Consider the following 12,242-nt stretch of genomic DNA (forward strand, 5'->3'; position numbering starts at 1 on the left):
CCAGGCGCGGGCGCTGGCCGCAGCCTCAGAGACCAGCCGGCGGTGTCTTCAGACTTAAGAAAGGAAGTCAGCACGACTTGGCGTTTCAAATACAATCTAATGCCAAAGTCCAAAATTCAAAAGAGAAAGGGGTTCCGGCACTGAAGAGCCCACAGGACCTGGAGCCTCCCTGTCCCTAAATCCTTCCGCCCTCTGCCCACGTCCATGCCCAACCCCTCCGCGAACTCCCGGATCTGCTCTGGGCCAACTCTCCTATTTACAAATGGGGAAACTGGGTTTAAGAGAAAGGCTGACGTGGCCTCCCTTTGCAGCTGCACAGCAGGACCCAGGAAGAGGCCAGACCCTTCTCCCCCACCCCCACCCCCTGCCCCTAATGACCTGAGTGAAAGCCCCTTTTTTGCCCAGGATGCTGGTGCTCACACATATGCCCAGCTCCTCGCCGAGGCGCGCGGCGCCAGGCTCTCCCTCACACCCCAGCCAGCTCAGCCAGACACCCACCACCTCCTCAGCCCACCCTGTGAGCACACTTGGCTGGTCCCTGTCTTGCCCATGGACACCAAGCCCCAGGCACTAGCTATGCCTGAGGCTGTCCAAGATGCCACCCCTCTGAACCTCCACCCCAGCGGGGGAACCCACCCCTCCTCCCAAGCCTAGTGGCACCCACCTTGGCTCTCAGGAACAGGGCAGTGATAACCACACCGTAGATGAAGAGGATCCCATCCAGCAGGTAGCAGAGTTTGGGATCCAGCAGGCCGAAGCTCTGTGCCTCTGTGCCAAGAGACAAAGTCGGTCAGCCAGGCCTGAGGTGACAAGAACAGATCCCTCCCAGCCCCTGGTGGCCCTGAGGCTTGTGGCCAAAGAAATCATGACAAGGAGATTGATCCAACCCCCATGACTTAGCCTGACTATAGCCACCCTCCCTCCCACCTCAGCCGACCCCTGGGAAAACCTCGCCTGTCTCAGTGGGGACAAAGTGCCCGGGACGATGGCGGGGAGGCAGAGACTAGGTGGGAAGGTGAGGCTGTGCCCCGTGTGCAGGACCCTGCTTCAGAAGCGTGGGAGCCCACTGTGTGGGAGCCCCCGTGTGAACCACCAACTCCACATCTGGACGAATGGTACCCCTGGACTGGCGCGTGAGCTCCTGAACTCCCACAGGGGGGGAAATGAGATCCTTGGGGGCTGGCCAGGGTGGGGCTCAGGACAGTGAGAATGTGGGTTAACTCTCCCCTCCTGGCTCCCTGACTTCTCAGTGCCAGGTACTCTCCCACCCAGGGCAGTGGGGTCTGATGCTTGACTTCCCTTCCCGTCTATGAGCCTCAGACAGAGGTACCTTTGGCAAACTCACCTGGGAATGGCATCTCCCTGCCCACCAGTCCCAGTTCTGTGGTCTCGGTCTCTGTCCACCCCCACCCACTCACACACACACTCACCATACCCAGGACACAACTTGCTCTTCCAGACTATTTTCCTCTGTGCCTTTGCATGTGCTGTTCCCTCTTCATGTTCCCACCTTTGTTCTCCCTGCAACCCTACTATCTGGTAAAATTTGAAGCAACTCAGGGTTCCCTTTGTTTAACTTCTCTTGTCCCAAATTTCTGAGGTGCCCCTAATCCCTACACCATATTAGCCTTTGTCAAACTTGTTAATAATATGTGTTTAGTTGATATTGATATTGGGTCATGATGGACCAGGAAACAAGGCACGGTAAGTATGGCTAAATACAAGTGAGCGTTTTTTGTTTTTTGCTTTTTTTTTCCATTGGAGTCTCACTCTATCACCCAGGCTGGAGTGCCGTGGCGTGCTCACTCACGACTACCCCAGTGTCGACCTGCTGGGCTCCGGCGATCCTTCCACCTCAACCTTCCAAGTAGCCGGAACTACAGGCACGCGCTACCACATCCGGCTAATTTTGATTTATTGTAGCGACGAGGTCTCACCAAGTTGCCTGGGCTGGTCTTGAACCCGCAGGCTCAGGCAATCCACTCGCCTCGGCCTCTCTAAGTGCTGGGCTTGTAGGCTGAGCCACCGAGCCCAGCCTAAGTGAGCGTTTTCATCGGAAAGATCACTGCACCGTGTAAGGAGAAACGGATTTTAGCCTTGACCGTGCTTCCTGTGAGGCAAGCGCGCAGCAACTCAACCTGCACCCCGGGACTACGGCCTGTGTCCTCACTCCACTCCAGCCTGGTACCCGAGAGCTGAGGCCCACGCCAGCCCCGCCCCCCTCTGCTCCCGAGGCCAGGGCGCCCTCTGGTGGCCGCCGGCGGACCCACAGAGGGCAGAGCTAATGAACACCAACTATCTGCGGAGCGCGGGCGCATCCACACCAGCTGTGTGACTCGGGTGCAAGTTAGTTACCAGCTTTCAGCCGTCTCTTGCGTTAAACAGGAACACACTGTAACATTTCTTCAACGTCTACTCTGTGCCAGACACCGCCTTCAATGTAGTCAATGCCAGATCCTCCTCCCAGCACCCCACCCAGACTGAGGTGCCCAGACTCAGGGTTTAGAGCATAGTAAGAGGCCGCCCGGGGCTGAGCCCGGCAGTGTCCCCCGCCCCTTCCTGTCCCCGGGCCCAGCCCTGCTTACCCTTCCATGCCAGCGACGTGTTGGCTTCCCCCACAAGCCATGGCAGCAGCTGACTCAAGGCTGGCCCCAGCGTCCCCATCCCCACCACCTTGATATCCTCTGTCCTGGAACTTTGGGCTCCAACCCTAATTCAGGAACCCCCTTGGCCCCAGGCAGCTGATCTGCTTGTAGACTTTCCGCATATCCTGCTCAGAGACCACTGATGACCCAGTCACTGGGAGGAGCATCCAAACGTGGACCAGCCCAGGCCTGAGCAGCCTGTCCCTCTCACTCCTGACTTTTACACTCCATCCCCCTTGAACACACCCAGGCTTCCCTGCCTCCTATCTGCACTTGAGCTGGTTCCTCCTCCAGGCCCACCTTGTTAACTGCCCCCCTCACCCCCCACACACCAAAACAGACTCTGTCCTGCCATCCAAGCCCCAGGGATCATCAGTGTGGGGATGTGGATACAAAGGCCTGTGACACACAAAGCACTCTACAAACATCACTTATGTGGACCCAGAAATACCCCCACCTAGGCGGTAAGCACTTGAGACCAATGGCGCATCTTCCTCAGTGCTGCCTCGTGTTCCAGGCCCCACCTCCCCACCCCCATCAGAGGGCAGAGCACAGGGTAGACAATCATTCTATGTTATGGGAGTTCTCAAGACTGAGTTTCAGCAAGGAGGACTATGCTGGACCCAGTCCCAACCAGCCCTGAGGCAGTCCTGGGATTCCCTGCTGACCCGAGGGAAGGTCCCAAGGCCTCTGGGGAACAAGCCGCCAGCCCCCAGCGATGGCCACCGAAGCTGGGGCGGTTTGTTTTGTTGTTGTTGTTGTTTGATTCAGAGTGTCACTCAGTCACCCACGCTGGAGTGCAGAGGCACAATCACAACTCACCGCAACCTCGACCTCCTGGGATCAGGCGATCCTTCTACCTCTGCCTTCCACGTAGTTGGGATGACAGGCGTGTACTACCACGTCCAGCTGATTTGTTTTATTTTTTGTAGAGATGAGGTCTCACCGTGTTGCCTAGGCTGGTCTTGAACTCCTGGGTTCAGGCTATCTTCTCACTTTGGCCTCCCAAAGTGATTACAGGCATGAGTTACTGAGCTAGGCTTAGGGGGACAGTTTTTTCTTTGAGGGCTGGAGAGGCAACGGCAGTGGTAATTTACAGGGCTAGTTGAGACTCAAAAAAAAAATCTCTCAGCTGTAGTCACAGAAAATGAGAACAGAAGAATTACTGGACAGTAAATTTAGCACACATCACAAGAAATATTTCTCCACGCTGTGCAGAGTCAGCGGGGGTTGGGGGGAGGAAGTGAGGGGCAGAGGAATTGGGCACCTCCCTGAGATAAGCCATAGGGACAAGTTTTCTTTTTGCCCTTCTTTTTAAAGAGCAGTGTGGCCAGGCACGGTGGCTCAGCCTGTAATCCCAGCACTTTGGGAGGCTGAGGCGAGAAGATTGCTGACCCCGGGGGTTTGAGACCAGCCTGGGAAACTTGATGAGCCCTTGTCTCTACAATAAATCACAAAAATTAGTTGGGTATGGTGACATGCATCTGTAGTTCCAGATACTTGGAAGGCTGAGGCGGAAGGATCACCTAAACCCAGCAGGTCGAGGCTGCAGTGCCCATGAGCATGCCACTGCACTCCAGCCTGGGTGACAAGAGTGAGACTCCAACTCAAAAAAAGAGAAAAAAAGAGTAGCGTGACTTTATGGCCAGTGACAAGTATGGCGTGTGTGGGATATCAGCCCAATGCACTTCCCTGGGCTGACCCTCCCTCTTCTCAGTCCCTGTGTGCTGGGAGACCTGGGCCTGGGAGGCAGGGCGGCCCCAAGGCTTTACGTAGAGATATGGGGCCCCATTCATAACTGATTGGATAGCCAGTGGGCATCTGCTCTGTGCCAGAGGCTGTGGAAGTGGAAAGAGCCCTGGACTGGATGCAGGTGGATTCCAGAACTTCTCCTGTCACTTCCTGGCTGTGTGGTCTTGGACAAGTCGCCTCACCTCTCTGGGTGTCAGGCTCTCCTTCTAAATGGAAAGTATTCATATTTACCTGCAGGGCTGTAGTGAGAATCAAGTGAGCTTGATTGGCAGGTGTTTTTGCCAATGGTGGCCTCCCGTATCTTCTATGAGGTAATATGTCTGGCATTTGGGTAGGGTCTTCCAAGCCAGCCCATGCTTTTGTGGGTCCTAGGGCTTAGCTTGTTGTGAGGACACATGCAGGGTGCAAGGGCCTCCCTGTCTGCCATCCCCCACCATGAGGAGAGGCCTGCTCACCTCCCTCCCTGAGCACTGGTGCCCGTCGATCACACTTCTACCACCCTCCATCCTGAGGGAGCCCTGTCACTCCCAGGAGACATTCAAGGTTGCCACATATGGCTGCTTCCCTGTGCAATAGAGGAGCTGTTTTATATTGTGCTCTCCAGAGTCACAGAACCCAGGAGAGCCTCCGTATCTGAAAGGGGGCCCAGACACGGAGGAGGGTTCTCACACATTCTCATCCCACCCCTCTCCCAGAGGCTCTGATTTCAGTGACCTGGGGTTGGGCCCGGGCTTGGGGATTCCACTGCCTGACTAGGGTTGAGATTCAGAGCTGCAGCATCGCCAGGATGAGGCCAGAGCCCATCTGAGGGGAGCCGGCCTTCGACAGATCCAGCCACGCAGGCAACACGCAGACATCTCAGTCACACAGTAAGGAGCCTTATCCTTGAACACTGTGACTGTAGTATACTTCAAACTGTGTTTCAGCAGACTTCCCTATGCCTTGGTGTTCTCATCTGTAAAACTGTGTCTCATTAGATGGTGTCTCATGGGATGGTGGTGAGGATTAAAGGTAATTCTTATAGGGTGAAAGACTCCATAAGAACATGTGCTCCGTGATGTTGGCTATTGTGGTCGCCATGATTTTCACTTTAAGTTGTACGTTAAGCTGATGTCCCTCTCCCCCACATAGCAGGACAGCCATGACAGGCCCTGTGGGACCTAAGGAGGCTCCAGGACCAGCGGAGGATGATCACGGAGTACCCATCTGTGTGGTTCCTTGCGTCTAACAGTGTCATGAGTCTGATGAGTGAGAGCAAACCTTGCCAGCCCCGTACAGCCTGTTGTCATCTTCATGAAAGTCCTGAGTTGAGGAAGTTTCATGGCTCTGACCACTAACAGGAAGATTCTGGACCCTCCCAAGGGCAGCGTAGGGAGGCACCCATCCTTATAGAATCTGCTTTCTCTGGGTGAGATGTCTCTGAATTGTGCTGTCTCTGAGCCAGACTGGGAACTTCTGAAACAGGGATTAGGTCTTCATATGCTGGGCCCTGTCATAGCCTGAAGCTGCAAATGCACACTGGCTCCTCCTCCACCCTCCAGCCTCCTCCAGCAAGTCCTGCTGGGAAGCTGGGCTTCTGCTGAACCATCTCACCTCTGGCAGGTAAGGACACCTCTCATTTGAACCCAGTATGTACTTTTAAAATGACTTCCTGTTCTTGATCGAGTTTGATTCTTGTGAGAGACCAGGAGGTGGGTAAGGGGCTACTACTGGACCCAATTCCCAGGCTGGTAAGCTGAGTCCAGAGGAAGGAAGCAACTCCACCAAGGTAACCTGCTGGTTAGTGGCGAGGCTGGGTGGGACCCTGGGTCTCCTCACTCTGACACTTCTTTTAGGCATCTGCCTTAGGGGCACCTTGACCAAGAGGTCAAGGCTGTGATGAGCCGTGATCATGCCACTGTGCTTCAACCGGGGCAAAAGTGAGACCCCAGCTCAAAACAAAAACAAAAAAGGACCCAGAGTTCACACATACCTCTGAGTTCACAGCCTTGCTGCTTACCGTTCTGACACTTAGTCATAGCAGCCTGTGCATGTTTCACTTCGAATGTCCCCCTACACCCCCCTCCCCCCAACTTGGGAAAGCACAGATGGTGCATTTTGGTTTCATTCCCCTCCTCACATCACAGGCCACTAGTGAAGAAGAAGGAACATAGGCCGTCCAGGCAAAAGTCTTTTAAGATTCAAATTTTGGGCCAGGCACAACGGCTCACACCTATAATCCCAGCACTTTGGGAGGCTGAGGTGGGAGGATTGCTTGAGCCCAGGAGTTTGAGAGCAACTGAGGCAGTATAGCGAGACTTCGTCCCTACAAAAAAATAAAAACAGTTAGCTAGGTGTGGGTTCATGTCTGTAGTCCCAACTACCTGGGAGGCTGAGGTGGGAGGATCCCCTGAGCCCAAGAGGTCAAGCCGTAATGAGCCGTGATCGTGCAACTGTGCTTCAACCTGGGCAACAAAGTGCGATCCCGACTCAAAAACAAAAAACAGAAAACGAATTCAGAATCTGTCTCTTCTTGGCTTTGTGTTTGGGGACAGCTTTCTCAGCCTCTCTGAGTGTCAGTCCTCCTATCTGCAAAAGGGATTTAGTGAGAGCGACTTCACAGAGGGGTGCAGAGCAAATGAGTGAGACATGTGGAGAGGTGCTCACACAGTGGTGCGGGCTGAGCCCGAGGTCTCCAGATGCCTTGGAGCCTATGCCCACGGCAGAGCTCTGTAGGCATAAGCAGGAGGAAGAGGGGATGAGCCCTCCCACCGCCCACCCCTTCATGCATGTGGGGGACAGAACCCCAGGCTCCCCAGCTCAGGATGGGGTGCGTACCCTTCAGGGGTGTGTGAGGACAAAATCAGATAACGAGTGTGTATGAACGGCCAGGCACACAGTGGGAGTACAGCAGTATGTGGACATCCTGAGAATGTCCCACTTCTCAAAGGGACAAAGATGCGGCGTGCATTCGCACTCAGCATGCAGTTTAGAGAATGCTTTGCCCTTGCGTGGTCTGGTTTAGTCCTCAGAACAACCTTGTATAACATGGGCAGAATGATTACCAAGTCTATTTCTCAGATAAGAACATTGAAGCCCCGACAGGACACGCAGCTAGAAAATCTCTAAGTGCATCTAAGGCAAAGTCCCTTTTCTCTCCACTTTATTCCTGTGCTTCTGAAATTTCTCTCATCCAGAGTGACCCTTGCCAGTTGCAGAAATTTCTTCTCTGGCAGGGACTTCTGGCCTCTGCTTGAATACCTTGCATTACAAGGAGCTCACCGCCCACCATGAGAGCTTTCTGGTGGAGAGCTCTAATTTTTAGAGTTAAAAATACAACAAAAGACTTTGATCCTAGCCTTGCCTTCAGAAGCACAAATGACACAGAACCTCCTGTTTCTACGGGGCAGCTTTTCAAATCCCACCCAGGCCTGCTTGCTCCACTTAAACAGGAAGCATCGCAGTAAGAACAAATCCTGTGAAGGTAGCCGACTTGAGTCCAAGTCCTGGCTCTGAGGCTGTGCCATGACGGAGCAATCACAGCCACCTCACAGGGCATGTGGTCCTCAGAGGGGCTGGGCTAGGCCTCAGTAAGCACTCAGTTCATAGCCGCTAATAGAATCTGTGTTAATCACAGGAACACATGCACCAGGCACCAGCGCCAGCTTCCAAGTTCCCTGACCTTCCGCCCTTGGTACCTTCAGCCTGAGCCCAGGGTCTTGCCGCTGCCCGGCTCCACCTCCAGGCTCATGCACGACAGGTGATGACACTGCAGGCTAAGACTTTAGAAAACAGGAAATCACATGCTCTCAGGAAGGTGGTGGCAGCAGCCACGGGTGGCTGTGTTGGGCAGGGTGCCAACCCATCGACCACAGCACCAGGGCACCCAGACCTGCCCCTCCAGGGGTTGTTCCTGTCACTGAGCAATGAACTTACACTGCAGCAGGAAAGGTTTAGGCTAGACACACAGAGTAATTGTTACAACCACTGGTTGAAGATTTATCCTGAACCAGGAAGCATAGGTGAGTTTTCTCGGTCTGCACAGGGACGCTGACTTCACAGCTGGGCAAACTGAGTCTCAGAGAGATCAACAACATGCCATGGGTCTACAGCCAGGGCCGAGCCCAGGCGTGTCTGCAGCCACAGTCCAGGCCTGAGCCACCACTTGCAACTGCCCTGGGATGGCTCGCTGGTCCTCAGGGCTGGGGAGGGGTCTCCACCAGGCTGTAGAGTCCTTCCTTCTCTGAGGAGCAAACTGTGATAGCGGGTAATGTCCTGACATGACAGCTGGCCTCCTTTCTTTGAGGGGACAGAGGGCTGAGAGGTCTGTGGGGTGAGTAGATCCAGATGGCCTGCTGGTGCATGCAAGACCAGGACCACCCTAGCCAGTGCCCATCCCAGATGACCCACCTGGAGATGCCCCAGTCGCCTCGACCTGCAGAGCCACCCTACCTCGTTTATTGGGTGCCATGCAATGCGCAGCTCCTGACTTTAATCACCACAGTCTCCTCAACTCCCTCGGTGTCGGGTTTCAGATATTTATGTTTCATGGTAAAGCTGACCTCTTGGTCACAACTACCCACAAAGGGTAGACTGAGAAGAGACCAAGGGAAGAGGAGAGAAAGGGACCGTGATTTTTTCAGGGCCAGCAGGATTATGGACAAATATTTTCCTTCTCGCATTTTTATTTCCATTAAAGTCGTTATGATTAGTGCAATATTTTGTGATCGCTTTTCTTTTTATTTTCAAGTAAGTCAACTCATTATAAAAGTGCAGAAAAGCAAGAAAGCAATAAAAATCACCCATCATATGACTCTCATAGGCAGCCATTGTGAATATGATGCCAGGTGAACTTCCAAAGCGCTTGTTATTTATAACTTGTATTCATTTTATATCATTTTTTTCTGAAGAAACTTGCTTTTTTAGTTAGCATTCTATTACAACTTAACATTTCATATTATTCCATATACTCATATTTCAGAGTTTGACTAAATATCCGTTTTGCTGGTTGCCGAGTAAGTCTCACACCGCCTCTTAGCCATTCCACGAGAGGTGGTTCGCTTTCAGTTTTTCACCATTGTAAGTTACTCCGTGATCAACTGTTTTATTCCTAAACTTTTCACAGTTTGGAATTCAATCAATAATTTCAGTTTTAATTTGAAAAAAATAAGTCAAGTTCAAGAGAGAAATCAGCCAAAGGTATAAATCCCTTAACACATAGTGATCATTACCTCTCTGAGCGTCAGTCCTCCTATCTGCAAAAGGGGTTTAGTGGTACCAATTTCATGGTAGGGGTGCAGCGCAAGTGAGTGAGACCCGTGGGCGGGGGGCACCTTCGGGCTGAGCTCGAGGTCTCCAGAGGCTTTGGAGCCTATGCCCACGGCAGAGCTCCATAGGCACAAGCAGGGGTGAGAGGGGACGGGCCCTCCCACCACCCACCCCTTCATTCCAGATAGGGGACAGAACACCAGGTTCCCCAGCTCAGGAGGGAGTGCTCCCCTTTCAGGGATGCATGAGGATAAAATCAGATAACGAGTGTGTTTAAATGGTCAGGCACACAGTGGGAGCGCAACGGTGTGTGGACATTCCACTTCTCAAAACGACAACGACGTAACATGCAATTGTACTCAGCATGCGGTTGAAGCCCTAACCCGTCATATCTAAGAATGTGACCTTATTTAGAGAAAGGGTCTTTAAAGGAGGTAAGTACATTGAAATGAGGCCATTAGGATGGGCTGTAATCCGACACATCTGATGTCCTTATAAGAAGAGGAAACTGAGGCCATTGCCTTGCTAAGGTGTGGTATGATTATGTGCTTTTTGAGCTATGGCCGGGCCATGTTTCCTGGCTTTGGCTCCCTCCCCTACCTAAAGGAGGTGAATCCCCTCTTTCTCCCACTTTAATTTACTTTTTAAATAAACTATATTTTCTAATCTAAAAAAAAAAGAGGAGGAAGTTGGAACATGGATGTGAACAGAAAGGAGATGGTGGGTGACATGACACAGGAGCCAGGAGAGAAACCCTGGAGGAAACCAGCCCTGCCAGGACCTTAGGCTTGGGCTTCTGGCCTCCAGACCTATGAGAAGATTCATTTCAGACTTTTAGATCACCCAGTCTGTAGTGCTTTGTTCTGGCAGCCCTGGGAAGGTCCCTTCTCTGAAAACAGCCACCATAATTCATGAACTTCCAGTGACTGTGAGGACAGGGCACCCGGCATGTAAGTAGGCACCTAGCAGAGTGCCTGGCACATAGTGGGTGCTAAATCACGTGGTGACTCATAGTTAAGAGAAAGTGCCAGGCATGGGGCTGGTGGTGGGCATGGATGTGAAAGATGCAGTTGTGGTCTCCCAGCCGAGCAGGGAGGTGGGCAAGGAGAGAGAGAGAGAGAGAGAGAGAGAGACGGGAAGTGGACCCAGGGTGAGGGGACGATGGCTGCAGCCTCACCCTGGGAGTAATCAGTGACAGGCAAGTGACCAGTATGTGTGTTTCAGTTCCCGCCACTCATTCCACCAACAGTCCCCCAAGGCTAGCAGATGAGGCTCGGGTTAGCAGACAGCTCTATGTGCCAGGTCCACAGTATAAGATGATATACACATATTTGTGTATATGTGTGTGTGTGTGTTTGTACATATATGTAAATAGAACAATACAAACAGATATGTGTGCATGTGTGTGACCATGCACAAAGAAAGCTGTGTGTGTGTGTGTGTGTGTGTGTGTGTGTGTGCTTTATGTGTGTATGTTTGTATGCCGATATATAGATATACAGAGAAACACTCCTTCCTACCTCTTGATGCCAGCTTGAACACATACAGGGCTTTCTCTGGCTGACTCCGGGGACTGATGCTATGACAATCATGGTCGTGCCAAACATGCGCTTCTCACTTTTAGTTTACAAAACCCTTTTATATTTTTTATTTCATTTGATCCTAACAACAACTGAGTGAGGTAAGCCGGGCAGATCTTACTTGCTCTCCTTTGCAGATGAAGAGACTGAAGGTCAGGGAGGTGAAGTGACTCTCCCGCAGTCACACGGATCACGCGGCAGAGCCCAGAGGAGAAGCCAGGTCTCAGCAGCCTTTGTTCTCACACAGCCCTTGCATTCTGCTCTTCAACATGAGCACCATTGAAAAGAAATCTGCTTTAGCTCAAACCCCCTCTGTCAAAATTCCAGGCAGGATTTTGCCATTTCTCTGAGAATTTAATTTATTTCACAGAGGATCTCTAATGTATACAAAGTTGTACAAAAATGTTTATTGCATCATTATCTGCAGAAGCAAAAACAAAAACAAAATCACCTGAAAATAACACAAATGTTCACTACCTGGGAACCTAATAAATTTTGGTATTTATACATAGCGGTTAAAACACACACACACACACACACACACACACACACAAACACACACACACACACAACCAGTTCTTCATGTGCTGCCATGGAAAGTGCTCCCAGATAATTAGGCTAAAAAAGCAAGCTCTAAGGTGGTATGTGCAATATTGGTGCATGAAAAATATATTATGTGAGCTGCATATAGACACATATATGTAAATGTACCTTGGTGGTGTTTGTGTTTGAGAGATGAAAGTTCTGGAAATGGATAGTGGTGATGGTTGCACAACATTGTGGGTGTACTTCATGCCACGAATTACACCTAAAAATGGAGAAAGTGGTAAGTTTTATGTATCTTTTACAACAATGAAAAATGTTTAAAATATGTTTATCTATACACACACACAAAAGTTATCCATGGTCACTCATGCAGAAGAGCCAGAGAGGGGGTTGGGAGACTTTTACTTATTTTCTTTTTCTTTTCTTTTCTTTTCTTTTTCTTTTTTTTTTTTTTTTGAGTTAGAGTCTCACT

The 12,242-nt window shown here is 51.4% G+C and overlaps 1 protein-coding gene across 1 annotated transcript in view; it reads right to left on the reverse strand.

Annotated features, from left to right (window-relative positions):
- CD247 (CD247 molecule) overlaps positions 1 to 12,242 on the reverse strand; it is an 82,814-nt gene that overhangs the window by 8,063 nt on the left and 62,509 nt on the right. Inside the window, exon 2 of the mRNA XM_021709323.1 lies at positions 665 to 768. Coding sequence (XP_021564998.1) covers positions 665 to 768 — 104 coding nt within the window. The remainder of the gene's footprint in view (positions 1 to 664; positions 769 to 12,242) is intronic.

This window comes from Carlito syrichta, unplaced genomic scaffold (genome assembly GCF_000164805.1).
Source record: "Carlito syrichta isolate Samal-C Ts95f unplaced genomic scaffold, Tarsius_syrichta-2.0.1 Scaffold173424, whole genome shotgun sequence".
In the NCBI taxonomy this organism is placed as follows: Eukaryota; Metazoa; Chordata; class Mammalia; order Primates; family Tarsiidae; genus Carlito; species Carlito syrichta.